Source organism: Apiospora kogelbergensis (assembly GCF_038363985.1).
Source record: "Apiospora kogelbergensis strain CBS 113332 chromosome Unknown utg000006l_segment0_segment0, whole genome shotgun sequence".
NCBI classification, from domain to species: domain Eukaryota; kingdom Fungi; phylum Ascomycota; class Sordariomycetes; order Amphisphaeriales; family Apiosporaceae; genus Apiospora; species Apiospora kogelbergensis.
This window is the reverse complement of record NW_027117423.1, coordinates 148,125-162,190: the sequence shown is the minus strand read 5'-3', so window position 1 is coordinate 162,190 and position 14,066 is coordinate 148,125. Positions and strand designations below refer to the sequence as shown.

Here is a 14,066-nt window from a genome sequence, read left to right as displayed (position 1 = left end):
TCGGTCGCGCTCTATAAAGCCCCTGGGTTGGCAGATTCGCCAAACCCCCTGAATTTTGTTGCTATCATACAAATGTAGTAAAATTATGGTACCTCGGTAATAACGCAGGCTAACAGCCCTATGCACGTATGTGTACCGTGACGTTGCGGCACTTCTTAACCCTCGGTGCTCGCTTGGAGCCCCTCGGCGGCGAGCGCCTTCTGGTACGCAGCGATGGCGGTATCAAGCGACTTGACTACGGGGCCCATTAGCTTCACGACGGCGTCTTTCCCGCCACGAACCGCATTGGCATTCAGCTTTCGCTTCTTGCCGGTTCGCTGGTAGATCTGCCGGATCTCCTCCTTCTTCCCCTCGATCTCCTGGTCTCTCGCCTTCTGCGCCTCCGCTGCGACGACGTTGATCCGCTCCTTGGACCTCTTGAGCGACTCCAGCAGATATCCGAGCTCAGCGGCCCGGTCGGGGTCACCCGACAGGAAGGCCGACCAGAACTGGTGCAAGAACTCCATGGTAGTAGCATGGGTCAGGTTGCACTTGGCGGCAATCTCGGTAGGCAGGCCCATGGGGGTGGTCTCGTCCGAAGAGTGGCCGAACATTTGCGCCCGCCGTTGAAGGATGCTTTCTAGTATCTGCTTCTGAGCTCCCTTGCGCGCGGCCCGAGATCCGACGTGCGCCTTCTTCTTCTTATCATCGTCATCGCTATCACTCTCGTCATTGATGCCAAGCGATGCTTGGAAATCGACACCTCCCGCGCCGTCATCACGCAGCAAGGCCAAGTCACCTTGGACCTGCTTCAACAGCTTTGACGGGTTTTGCTTGGCAAAGATCTCGTCGGCCGCGGATGTAGCATTGGCCTGGTTGGAGAAGAACTGACTTTGCTCTTTGATGTTCAGGATGATCTTAGACTCATCAGCTTCAGCGCGCAGATCGCGCAAGGCTAGCTGATTGTAAATCTCCCCTGAGCCAGCAGTATCGGAGGGCCCGTTGTCGGCCGCCGAGACATTCGCCAGCATCTTTCCACTTATGCTGTTGAGAGTGGGTATAATGGGTACATCGGCTCGGCCTCGTGGCCGCATCTCATGATCCTTCCGGTTGCCGCCTTTGGATCCACCCTGGTTCTCCTCGTTGCCCTCGATATCAATAATATGGGGAACGTGCTGACTCAGAAGCTTGCTCGAGAAAGCGGTGATGTCTTCATACTCGTCGTACTTGTCGAACACTCTGTCCGTAGCTTCCAGGCCAGTGGCGCGCTCGCCCCTGAGCAGCTTGGATAGTTTACTGAGGAAGAAGCGCTCCCAGAATTCGCCTTCACTGAGAGGAGGCACGTTCTCGTTGTAGATCCTCTTGACCAAGGGATGTTGGTCGAAAATCATCCGGACCTGCTCCACGGTGATGTTGAGTTTCATCGTGTTTGGCTTGTCCGGTTCGGTGCTCTGCTCAATGATGGGCTTTACCGTCGCAAGCACGTTGTAAGGCCCCTTCTTCTGGCTTCGCTCAATAGCATGGGCTCGTAGCAGATTAATGCGTGTCGACCAGAACTGCATATTGAATATCGCATCCGACATGGAATCGGGCTTCGTAGAACGGCCTTCCATGTACATCTGGTGGAGGCTCCTGTCTGTTTTCATCAAGGATTGCTGGAGCTCGATGTCCATTTTGAGCTGCGCATCGTCAAAGAATCGAGCAGAGGACGGTTTGGAATTGACCGCACTCGCAAAGGCCATAGAGCCCGAGCCGCTGCCGGCAGCGCCGGCAGGCCGTGGCACACTTGGGTCATTGGCCTTGTACTCGGCCAGGAGGCGCGATAGCAAGTCCTTGAGCACGTTTGCCTCCCCTCTCGGGTCGGTTGCTGAGTTGAAATGGAAAAGATAGGAGACTGGTTCTGCACCTTCTGCTGCCTTCTCGAAAATCTTCAGCATGACCTTGGCTGCAGTGTCAGGCGTCTGCTGCAGATCTGTAGCTTGGAGTTAGCAATAATCCCATCCTTCAAAGGTCGTCCGCATCATACTGGTGACATTGGAGATGGCCAATGTGATGCCAGGAGGACCTCCCGGATTGGCCTGAGGGGTCCATATTATCGATTTCTGGTCGTCGGTAACTGTGAGAATGCCGTCCTTCTTCTTGTAGGCCGCAGTACCTCGTGGAATGGCCATGTCGCCGATTGAGACGCAACTGGTTACGGCAAGCAGAATATTATGTTAAAGTGATGAATCGTGACGACGAAGTGAAATGCCCTGGTCTGGTTGTGTGCCACGTCAACCTTCCAACCCCATCACCCACGAGCGCGCCTTCTGGAGAAGCAAAGCTCCAGGCTTCATTCAGGCCCCAGCGCAGCAGCTGACCCGGCCAGCATGCGCAAGGGAATTTCCCGATGCGTCGAGTTCTACGAGAAGCGACTGTCTACCACAAACCGGTCTATAGCAGGAAACAGATCAGCGGAGACTGATGCGACTTGGCTCCAGAATGCGATGCTTCTTTACGGTCGCAAGGAAGGGATGTTGTTGTTTTAGGTTCATCATCGAGCTGTGCTTTGTCCTGGACTGGCATGGCATGATGGCTTTACTTTAAGGAAAAGCTTGAGCCACACCCGCATCCAAGCACCTTCGACCAGAACTTCGGCAGCCCAGCCACAGCTAACCGTTAATGTTAACTCATTAATTCATAAACTCCTTAGGCCTGACGTATCGATTACTTGCATGCAATCAGTCACAACCTAACCCAAAAATAAGTCAGTGGAGTTGTGACAGATGTCATTGCCACCTTCTCCAGCCTTTGCCTCAGCAGAGTCGGAGCTGAGCTCTCCTTGCCCCGTCCCAAGCCGCCCAACCTGCCTAGGTTCTCCAGCTTGACGAAAAGTCTCTCGCTAGGTCAATCCTTGGCATGATGGGAGAGCTCTGCAGAAGGTAGATATGTATATTTGAACCAACATACAAGTATGTCAGGATTTTACCAATCGCTTCCCCTACATTTCTCGGCTGGAACATTACGTCGTCGATGTGCAGAGATTTGGAGATGCCAAGGCAAAAGCTCCAACCCGTCCGGGCGCATAAGCTCGCAAACAACTGGTAGTCGAGTGACCGCTCTAAACGATTGCTGTCGGAGATTGACCGGGTCTAGCTATTTCTAGCCCACGGATGCTATTTGGAGGTGCATGCAAGTCAAACACAACAGTGCTCAAACGAGGCCTTTCGGCTTTTGTTTCGCGATGCTTGGCTCGGGACTCTCGGGACAGCTAGATGGTCTATACCCATGTTGGCGGTAGCTACAATACTATTATCCAATGGCATAGCCGAGGCGGCTGGTGGCTCGGCAATACGCGGGAATGGTTCAAAAATCAATTAGTCGGAATGAATAATAACAGTCCAACATCACTTAGCACACCATTATTCAAAGAGTTCTCGTATACCAACGCCAGGCCACTTGAGTGTTTATTGCTCTAACGGAGTCTCGGAGGAAGCCAACCCAAACAAGGTCCCTGGCTACTACAGGGGAAAGCACCTAGATCACGTGAGCGTTTTTTATTATTACTACGGTTGTCTTTCCTGCTTTTATGCCGTCAACACCCTTCAATCACCATTTTTCTCTACATACATAATGAATCGCATTATTCGCCAATCCGGCCGCCAGCTCTTGCGAGCTGGTGGCCGGGCCCGATTCGCTCCTGCGCTCGCCTCCTCCCGCCTCCCTTCTGCCCTGCGACAATATGCCTCAGCGCAAGCCTCAAGTCCCGCACCCAACGACAACTTCCTGTCTGGCAGCACGGCGAACTACATCGACGAGATGTACATGCAGTGGAAGGAGGATCCCACGAGCGTCCACGTATCGTGGCAAGTGTACTTCAGGAACATGGAGACAGGCGACATGCCCATCTCCCAAGCTTTCACACCTCCTCCCAACCTGGTGCCTGGTGCTGCCGGCGCCACCGGTGGTGTGGCCGGCACCATCGGCCAGGGACAGGGCTCCGATGTCACCAACCACTTGAAGGTGCAGCTTCTGGTGCGTGCATACCAAGCTCGCGGTCACCACAAGGCCAACATCGATCCCCTCGGCATCCGCAACGAATCGAAAGGCTTCAACGACCAGAGGCCCAAGGAATTGAGCCTCGATCACTACCAGTTCAGCGAAAAGGATTTGGATGCCGAGTATAGTCTTGGTCCCGGTATCCTGCCTAGATTCAAACGAGATGGCCGCGAGAAGATGACCCTACGCGAGATTGTCGCTGCCTGTGAAAAGATCTACTGCGGCTCCTACGGTGTCGAATTCATCCACATCCCCGACCGAACCAAGTGCGACTGGCTCCGAGAGCGCGTCGAGGTTCCCCAGCCCTTCAAGTACTCGATCGACGAGAAGCGCCGTGTTCTCGACCGTCTCATCTGGAGTTCCAGCTTCGAGTCTTTCCTGGCCACCAAATACCCCAACGATAAGCGATTCGGTCTGGAAGGCTGCGAAACCCTGGTTCCTGGTATGAAGGCCCTGATCGATCGCAGTGTTGACTATGGAGTTAAGGATATTGTCATTGGAATGCCTCATCGTGGTCGTCTCAACGTCCTCAGCAACGTCGTTCGCAAGCCCAACGAGTCCATCTTCAGCGAGTTTGCCGGCAGTGCTGGTGGTGAGGATGAGGGTTCCGGTGACGTGAAATACCATCTGGGTATGAACTTCGAGCGTCCTACCCCCTCCGGCAAGCGTGTCCAGCTGTCCCTGGTTGCCAACCCCTCGCATTTGGAGGCCGAGGACCCCGTGGTTCTCGGAAAGACCCGCGCCATCCAGCACTACAACAACGACGAGAAGACGCACCGAACTGCCATGGGTGTCCTGCTCCACGGTGATGCTGCTTTCGCTGCCCAGGGTATCGTCTACGAATGTCTCGGTTTCCACTCTCTCCCCGCCTTCTCTACCGGTGGTACTATTCACCTTGTCGTCAACAACCAGATTGGCTTCACCACCGATCCTCGATTCGCCCGATCCACCTCGTACTGTACCGATATTGCCAAGGCTATCGACGCCCCCGTATTCCACGTCAACGCCGACGATGTCGAGGCCGTGAACTTCGTCTGCCAGTTGGCTGCCGACTGGCGTGCCGAGTTCCAATCCGATGTCGTCATCGACATGGTCTGTTACCGAAAGCATGGTCACAACGAGACTGACCAGCCCTCTTTCACTCAGCCTCTCATGTACAAGCGCATTGCCGAGAAGAGCCCCCAGATCAACATGTACGTCGAGAAGCTGCTTGAAGACGGCTCTTTCACCAAGGAAGACGTCGAGGAGCACAAGCAGTGGGTTTGGGGCATGCTCGAAGAGAGCTTTGCCAAGTCCAAGGAATACCAGCCCACCTCCAAGGAGTGGACCACTTCTGCTTGGAACGGCTTCAAATCTCCCAAGGAGCTGGCAACTGAGATCCTCCCTCACGAGCCTACCGGTGTGGACAAGAAGACTCTGGAGCATATTGGCCAAGAGCTGGGCTCGGCACCCGAGGGCTTCCACATCCACAAGAACCTGAAGCGTATTCTGCAGAACCGCTCCAAGTCTGTGACTGAGGGCAAGAACATTGACTGGTCCACGGCCGAGGCTCTTGCCATTGGTTCCCTGGTGACTGAAGGCCACCACGTCCGTATCTCCGGCCAGGATGTCGAGCGTGGTACATTCTCGCAGCGTCACGCTGTGCTCCACGACCAAGAGAGTGAGGACACCTACACCCCCCTGCAGAACATCAGCAAGGACCAGGGCAAGTTCGTCATCTCCAACTCGTCTCTGAGCGAGTTTGGCGCCCTTGGCTTCGAGTACGGTTACTCCTTGTCCTCCCCCAATGCTCTCGTTATGTGGGAGGCCCAGTTTGGTGACTTTGCCAACAACGCTCAGTGCATCATCGATCAGTTCCTCGCTTCCGGTGAAGTGAAGTGGATGCAGAGAACTGGTCTCGTCATGTCGTTGCCTCACGGTTATGATGGCCAGGGACCTGAGCATTCTTCCGGTCGTTTGGAGCGATACCTGCAATTGTCCAACGAGGACCCCCGTATCTTCCCCGATGCGGAGAAGATCCAGCGCCAGCACCAGGACTGCAACATGCAGATTGCCTACATGACAACTCCGGCCAACCTGTTCCACGTCCTGCGCAGACAAATGCACAGGCAGTTCCGCAAGCCTTTGGTCATCTTCTTCTCCAAGTCTCTTCTGCGACACCCTCTGGCCCGCTCGAGCATTGAGGACTTCACCGGCCCTGAGGCTCAGTTCCAGTGGATCATCCCCGATCCCGAGCACCAGACTGGCGCCATCAAGTCTCCCGAGGAGATCGAGCGCGTTGTTCTCTGCTCGGGCCAGGTCTGGGCTACTCTGTCCAAGTACCGCGCCGACAACAAGATCGACAACGTCGCCTTCACGCGTATCGAGCAGCTCAACCCCTTCCCCTGGCAACAACTAAAGGAGAACCTCGACATGTACCCCAATGCCAAGACGGTTGTGTGGTGTCAAGAGGAGCCCCTGAACGCTGGTGCCTGGAGCTTCGTCCAGCCGCGTATCGAGACGCTGCTCAACAACACGCAGCACCACGACCGCAAGCACGTCATGTACGCCGGCCGCAACCCCTCGGCTTCCGTCGCCACCGGCCTGAAGTCGGTGCACCAGAAGGAGGAGCAAGACTTCCTCGAGATGGCGTTCTCCGTGACGCAAGACAAGCTCAAGGGCGAGTAAAAGTGACGTAACACAATGTTACGAGTGTAAAAGGGGAGACGGAGTCTTTTTTTGAAGTGTAGCATTGTCCTCTCGACATTTTCCGTATTGATTATACCCCAAGTCTTCGTTGATTTGACTATTTATCCCATCCATGTGACATGAGTATCGTTGAGATTGACTAGACTCAGCAACCAAGCTCCAGTAGGCCGTCGATAATTTTTCAACAGTCAGCCCTTGCACCCACAGCAACACCAATGTCGCAAGGAACGCTGCCTGGCAATGGTGTAAACAAACATTACTTGTTCCAGGGGTGCCTCGCTCATGTGCCAGGAATGGCCAGTAGCAATGCGACATAGTCCCACCATGTATATGTAGCATTATCAGCAATGGGCAACAGTCTTCGCTGATCCCCCTCGGGGTAGGTCCAAGTTGGTCCCCAGGCTCAATGACAGACAGCAGCCGATCGGCTCGTTCCGACCACTAGCAGACCCTTGCCGCCTTCTTATCTATGGTGAATTACGCAGGCAGGCATGCATACCTGGTCTTGGCGACGCAACCAAGATAACCCAACTTGGTGTATGTCGATATGGGATCCTTTTCGGATAAGAATCTTTTCGCGGCCCGAGTGATTGGACAACCTGCAATGGCCGCTGAGTAGGAAGTGTAGCTCACTGGATTTTCCCTACTGTGCTGTCTTTTCCTTCTTATCCGCTACATCGTACACGTTCTAACCAAGCCACTGCCTTGGCTTGCCCATATGATATATTCGAGTTGCTTTCTTGTTTGGATCCAATGAGTGAATGAGTAACTATTATGGAACTCCGGACACTGAGGAAGCGCGGTGGCGACATCCGGGAAAAAGTTCATCTCAGGGTTACACAACCGAGCAGCTGGCTGCTGCCGAAGCAATCCAGCAGTATCGCGCCCCCGGGTGTATGGACGAACGCTGGTAAGTCAAGGCATAAATGCAACCTGTCTCGCGTCCTGGGGGGACTGATAGGTAGTCTTGCGAATTGACCTTGTACGAAAAACGAAACAGATCAGGATCCGGTACCAGAGGAGAAACGAACGTGAGCATACAGTTTCTTTCCTCGCTAAGATCTCAATAGCCCGTCAACATCTACGTACCACATACACCCTGTTTATTATAGATGAGCGGAAAAGGAAACCCTAAAAAGATTTTGTCCTTTCTACTATTGTTGCGTGTCTCCGGAGCAGCAAGGAGATCACATGCATTCATGGACCAGTACAACACTGTTTGGGCCTTTTAGCAACGAGTATCGTTTGTTGAATTCGGACTGATGATTTTGAGCGTATATATGTACAGATGGACCAAATGGGCCTTCATCACCTACTGGTTCAGCGACCTGATCACCATCTCAACCTGGATGCAGGCGAGCGCCATCATGACGACGGGCCTGTCGGCCACCGACGCCGTCCTCATCGTGCTGGCGGCGGGCGTCTGCAACGCCGTGCCCACGGTGCTCAACGGCGCCGTGGGCTCCGCGCTGCACATCCCGTTCCCCATCGCCATCCGCGCCAGCTACGGCCACCGCCTCGCATACGTCTGCGTCGTCGCGCGCGGCGTCCTCGCCCTGTTCTGGTTCGGCGTCCAGAGCGCCAACGGCGGCGGCTGCGTCACGGCCATGGTCACGGCCGTCTGGCCCGGCTACGCCCGGCTCCCGAATCGTTTGCCCGAATCGGCGGGCACCACGAGCCGCGACTTGCTGAGCTACTTTATCTACTGGTGCGTCCAGTTCCCCTTGCTGCTCATCCCCACCCACCGCCTGCAGCGCCTGTTCTGGGTCAAGACCATCCTGGTCCCGCCCATGGCCCTCGCTATGGTGATCTGGATCACGGTCCAGGCTGGCGGACAAGGGGAGTTCTTCTACGCGCCGGCGACGGTTTCGGGGTCTAAGCGGGCGTGGCTTTGGCTGTCTAACTTGGTAAGTTCCATTGTAGATCGTCCTCATTCCTCCTTTAATTCCCTCTTTACACACTTTAAAAGTCAAGGCAAGAAACGCAAGAGCGGACAGACCTAACAGAGGTCAGACCAGCGTCACCGGCGGCTTCTCCACCCTAGCCGTCAACATCCCCGACTTCTCGCGCTTCAGCAAGACGCGCGGCGCGCAGCTGTGGCAGCTCCCCGTGATCCCTGTCTTCAAGACTGTGTGCGGCGCCTTCGGCATCATCTCGGCGAGCGCCGCGCGCCAGCTGTACGGGACGACGTACTGGAGCCCGCTCGAGATCATCGCCGAGTGGCAAGCCGGCGGCGGCTCGGCGGGCGGGCGCGCCGCCGCCTTCTTCGCCGCCGCCGTCTGGCTGCTGGCGCAGATCAGCGTCAATCTGTCGGCCAACTCCATCAGCTTCGCCAACGACGTCACGACGCTGGCGCCGCGCCTCTTCAACATCCGGCGCGGCGTCGTCTTCGCCGCCCTCGTCGGCGGCTGGGCCCTGTGCCCCTGGCTGGTCGTGTCGTCGGCGTCGGCGTTCCTCGGCTTCATGGCGGGCGCCGCGTCGCTCATGGCGCCCCTCGCCGGCGTCCTGTGCGCCGACTACTGGCTCGTCAAGCGCCGCCGCTACGACGTCCCGGCCCTCTACGACCCGGGCGGCATCTACGGCGGCTGGGGCTGGCGCGCCGGGGGGCGCGACGCTCGTCGTGCTCGCGCCCCTGCTGCCCGGGCTCGCCGCCAAGGTCGCGCCGCGGACGGTCCGCGTGGGCGCGGGGGTCGCGAACCTCTTCGCCGTCAACTGGCTGTACGGCTTCTTTGCCTCCATCGCCCTGTACTGCGCCCTCCACTACGTGGCGCCCGACCGCAAGACTCGCATCCCCGCCGTCGTTCCCGGGTACGGTTTTGCCGACGCGGGGCAGACGCCGCTGCAGGGGGTGCCGCCTCCTCCCGACTTGGGCGAGAGCGGGAGTCGGGGAAGTGCTGGATCTGATGATAAGACTGCTGCTGATGCTGCGCATGTCTCTGAAGAGAGGGAGGGCGCTGACACGAAGGCGACGGGTGTGGTCTGATAGTCGTGTAAATTTGGGGGAAAGATAACGTTGCGGCTTGGGGGCTGGTGGTATAGTAGCTTCCTCACTTGCTTGAATCTCGTCTGAGCCAGGCCGTCGCCTGTTCCCCCAACCTTTCGCTATCATGAAAACATGTATAAGTAAGTGCATGTCGTTTTCACAACCGCGATTAGGGGAAGCGGGTGACATAAATCCTCCCACAGTCAGTTGCTTGACCCCCACAATTCGTCTTCAATACATTACATTATACATTTTATTGACCCGCAGAAACTCCCATCTCCTACAATAGCCTATAATCTATCTCTTCGCGTGAAGCATATCACCAACATGCCCACATGTGCCTACATGGTTGATTCAGGGGCTAGGCCCGCCCCACCATGTTGGCAGCCCACCCGTCACCTACCTACCTACTATCCAACCGAGCCACCGACCCAAGCAAGCCATCTACCATAACTATAGTCCACGATAAGCCGCCAACTGTCAATAAGCGGCCTGACATTGTGGGACAGTGACAACACTGTCTCATCGATACAGCGGACATAGCTCAGTTGGGAGAGCGCCAGACTGAAGTCATACTTCATCATATAATCTGGAGGTCGTGTGTTCAATCCACACTGGCCGCAATCATCTCTTTTTGCATCGTTGCCATGCGTGTCATTTGTATATACTGCATTCGAGGAACATATTTGCTGCTTCCATCAATCATACGAGTGGCATATGCATGCATATACGAAACTGATAAATAGCACAAGATCGGGTGATAGGTAGTGAGTGAGTTGTAGTAGTAGGATTAAGAATAAGATGATCTCCCTGAATGTATACACATATCTCGTCATCCAGCGAACGTTTTGTGCCAGTCGTAGTCTGCACCTCCATCCCAAAAGGGCCCATCAAAATCCCGTTTGTTGGTGATGTAATGATAAGAAGTAAAGAATGGAAAGAAAATATGTTGTCGTCACATGATATTCGTGAAGTTGGTTCATTCAAATCAGTTGCCCCTCACCGAAACGCCTTGCAATGAATGATAACCGATTCCCAGATTGTGGAAACCCCATCAAGTAGCTTCAAGCCCCTCGAAGGTTTCCAGCAGATCAGAAGAGAAATCAAACGCCGCCCATCCTATGACAAGAAACCGTACAGTGTGTTCCGAGCGATATGCATCCCCTTTGTACATCGCAAAATCCAACTTGTGTGTGTGTGTATATGTCCATATACAAAGCGAACGTAGATTGTATTTGTTAGTCGTGACTAACGGATTGGCCGTTTCCAGCCCTTGCTCCGATTTCTGACTCATCGTGATTCAGTCAAAAGCCAGTTGCTGCGGTATCATGGCGCACGTCCTGGATCAGAGAGGCCCTTCATGCAACTCTCCCGAGCCATTGTGGCCTGGACCCCGTAACAGGTCGTCGCAACGGCACGGCTGATGCTCTAGCCATGCAGTTAACTAGCTGCATGGCTCCGAAGTTGTTCTCGCGCGAGCAATATGCCCAGTCTCCCAACTTCGAACGCCCCCGCCTGCCCCGCCGTTTGGGCCAGATCATCGGGCGTAGGGGCGGTTCATGAGAGCAATTTCGCGGGTAATGTCGGCCCACTCCAGCTCCCTTCGGACGCCGAAGTCTTCGTCATTTCCCTTCTCCGTCGCTCGCCTCGCGTGCATCAATTCCTCCCACTTGAGCAGCTCATAGGCGAACCGGAGGTGGGGCTGGATGATGACGTTCAGCCGCCGCGCGCGGACGAAGCAGTACGCCCGTGGGAGCGACATGCCTAGTTCCCGCATGACTTCGGCTATGCAGATCGTCGCGCTCCGGCTGACGCCGACGCGACAGTGAACCAGCGTGGCTGTGCCATTCCGTCGTCCACGTTCTTTGAAGTGAATTTTGGTCAGCTTGCGAAAAGCAAAGGGTAGGAAATGGAGGAGGAAAGGGAAAGAAAACATGATGGAAACTTACCTATAAACTCCAAACACCTCTCGAATTCGTCCGTCAGAGGATCAATGCCGTTATCCTGGACTCCTTGAACCACCATGACGTTTTCGGGTCCCCACTCGTCCAGCTCGCCATCCCTCCACATGGCAGTCTCCCCAACGCTGAGGATCTGGCCGATGCCTATGGCCCTCAACAGGTCCGGGTTGTTGGCGTGGCCGAGGTTGCCGAGGTACATGTAGTCGAGCACGCGGCTCGGGAACGACCCGTCCAGGCTGGCCATCCACCGGGGCTCGTCCTGGATCAGGGCCGTGATCTCCGAGAGGCTCTTGTCCTCACACATGGGGGACTCGCGCAGCAGCCGCGGCGCAATCGAGGTGAGCAGCGCCACGTCAGTGGGGTACGCGAAGAAGTTGCGCTTCATCGACGTGTGCAGATTGAGCCAGGCGTCGGGGATGGCGCGGCCGGTGCTGTAGCTGAAGTAGGCTATGCCCAGCAGGGAAGACTCGGTATATCCGTCCGCACAGTGCAGGAGGACTTTCCGCGGCAGAATTGTCCGCCCTTCTGAGCTGCCCATGTCCACGTCTCCGTCATAATCAGACTTGGGGGGTAGGGTTCCGTGAGAAAGATGCCAAATCCACTTGCACGTCTCAAGGATGCCGTCCGCCTCGGCGTGTGACCATGTGGGCGGCAGGATACTCCCAGATGAGGGGAAGTCCAGATAGGGGTGCTTGACGTCGTCGTCAGGCCCTTCGGCTATGGCCTTGAGAGCGCCAGGGGTTAAACGCCCCAAGTCGCTACACTCTATCAAAATATCGAACTGCTGTTCCTCTTCGCTGGCAGGCTCCGGCGTGGGGCCCAGCCACACGTTGTGGGAGATTTCGGATGCCTTGGTCATTGCATACATCTCGGCCCTTTCCTGGTGGAAGAAATCCACGACTTTTCCGGTCAAACGCCCCTCCGAGTCTATCGAGACAATTTCGCTGTGCTTCAGCTCGAAGGTTTTGAAGGACGCGGTGCAGACAAACGTGTTGTATAAGGGGAGGTCATGGCCCTGGTCCGCGTGCTTCTTTCGCCATCTTGCCTGTGCCGTGGCCAGTTCCCAGCCAATCTTTCTAACCACGGCCGAGTCTTCGCCGTACACAACAATATCGGATATCATGGCAGCCTTTGCGGGCTGGATCTGGAAGTTCCGGACCGAGAAGCCATCCTTGGGGTCCACGTCCAGGAACTCGCCTCCGGCGCCCGGTTGGAGCAACTCCGAGGGCGCAATGGCGCCCTTCAGGCGGGAGACGCCGAGGTCGCCATCGGCCTTGACGACGGTAACCCCCCGCAAGCAGCAGGGCGTCCGCCGGAGCGAGCGGCGGTTGCGCGCGACGAAGAAGGCTTGCTGGATATGGTTGCTGGGGTGCAGCCCGTGCAGCCACGGGAAGACCAGCGACGGGTCTGGGAGGGGCTGGCGGGAGATGTAGTCGAGCGCGGCGGCGACGTCGGCGGCGGTGATCTTGTACAGCGACGACGCGTCCGACTCGATGCGGGAGTATTTGTCGGGCGGGTAGAGCAGGGAGCTCTGTCGGCACTCGTCCTCGCGCGCGGGCGAGGGCGGAGGCGTGTTGGGCTCCTGCACGGGGGCCGGGCCGGTGGGACAGACGGGAAGGTGCTTGTTGGGGACCGGGGCGGTGGTTGTGGTGGTTCCGGCATTTTGCGGCGGCGTCTGTTGCGGCGGCGTCTGCGTGTTGATGGTGTCGATGGTTATGGGCGACTGCAAAGTGACGATGCCCGATGACGACCGGTGGGGCGCTATGGGTCTGGGGAGCGCAATGGTGGCCATCGCTCTTTCTTTAGAATATATGGAGTTTCGGTTTCGGCGACCGGAATGCGGGGAGGCGTGTTGGAGCAGGAATGGGGGGGAAGAAGCAATAGCTAGCTCTCTCTCTTCCTCTTCTTTTTCTACTCTCTCGCTCTCTCGCTCTCTCAATTGCCCAAAAAATAACTGAATACTCCGAGTCTCTTTTCTCGTTCAGAAACCGGGTGTAAAGATGATACAGGTGTAAACATGCGATTCTGGGGACGGGGCAGCCCACTGTAATTAACCGCTTGCCTCTTCCTTCACGAGATCGGCCGAGCTGGGCCAATTGGGGTCAGGCCTGGATAGCGGGGTCGATCCAAGACAGGAGCCGATTACAGTCATGCGAACCAAAGCTCTTAGCAACATTCGATGGTCGTGCAGGTGCAGGCAGAGTGGCAATGGGCGACGGATTGGTCTAATTGGAAAAAAGAACACAGGCCTCGGTTCGTTTCAAATGCCGGGTATGGAAAGGGAAGAAGGGAGGGGGAAGAGAAGTAAGTAGAAGAGGAATGAATATACATCAACAACAGTCCAAAGAAGAAGGGTTGGTTAGGTAGAAGAGGAAACGCTCGAGCTGCAGGGAAGATGGAGGTGGAGGGTATATCAG

The 14,066-nt window shown here is 56.1% G+C and overlaps 4 protein-coding genes across 4 annotated transcripts; 2 read left to right on the top strand and 2 right to left on the bottom strand.

Annotated features, from left to right (window-relative positions):
- Positions 1 to 155: 155 nt before the first annotated feature.
- PG998_008851 (BSD domain-containing protein) lies at positions 156 to 2,150 on the bottom strand (the record flags this gene model as incomplete). Its single annotated transcript, XM_066875667.1, has 2 exons — positions 156 to 1,951; positions 2,006 to 2,150. 2 exons carry the CDS (start codon positions 2,148 to 2,150, stop codon positions 156 to 158), a joined length of 1,941 nt encoding a protein of 646 aa, XP_066727823.1.
- A 1,441-nt stretch (positions 2,151 to 3,591) lies between these two features.
- Positions 3,592 to 6,684, top strand: PG998_008850 (oxoglutarate dehydrogenase protein; the record flags this gene model as incomplete). The annotated part of the gene is made up of 1 exon (XM_066875666.1): positions 3,592 to 6,684. One exon carries the CDS (start codon positions 3,592 to 3,594, stop codon positions 6,682 to 6,684), a length of 3,093 nt encoding a protein of 1,030 aa, XP_066727822.1.
- A 795-nt stretch (positions 6,685 to 7,479) lies between these two features.
- PG998_008849 (uncharacterized protein) lies at positions 7,480 to 9,688 on the top strand (the record flags this gene model as incomplete). Its single annotated transcript, XM_066875665.1, has 5 exons — positions 7,480 to 7,615; positions 7,706 to 7,736; positions 7,994 to 8,612; positions 8,719 to 9,212; positions 9,238 to 9,688. The coding sequence occupies 5 exons, from the start codon at positions 7,480 to 7,482 to the stop codon at positions 9,686 to 9,688; spliced, it is 1,731 nt and encodes a 576-aa protein (XP_066727821.1).
- Positions 9,689 to 11,225: 1,537 nt separating this feature from the next.
- PG998_008848 (Dual specificity protein phosphatase PPS1) lies at positions 11,226 to 13,441 on the bottom strand (the record flags this gene model as incomplete). The annotated part of the gene is made up of 2 exons (XM_066875664.1): positions 11,226 to 11,551; positions 11,638 to 13,441. The coding sequence occupies 2 exons, from the start codon at positions 13,439 to 13,441 to the stop codon at positions 11,226 to 11,228; spliced, it is 2,130 nt and encodes a 709-aa protein (XP_066727820.1).
- Between the last annotated feature and the right edge of the window lie 625 nt (positions 13,442 to 14,066).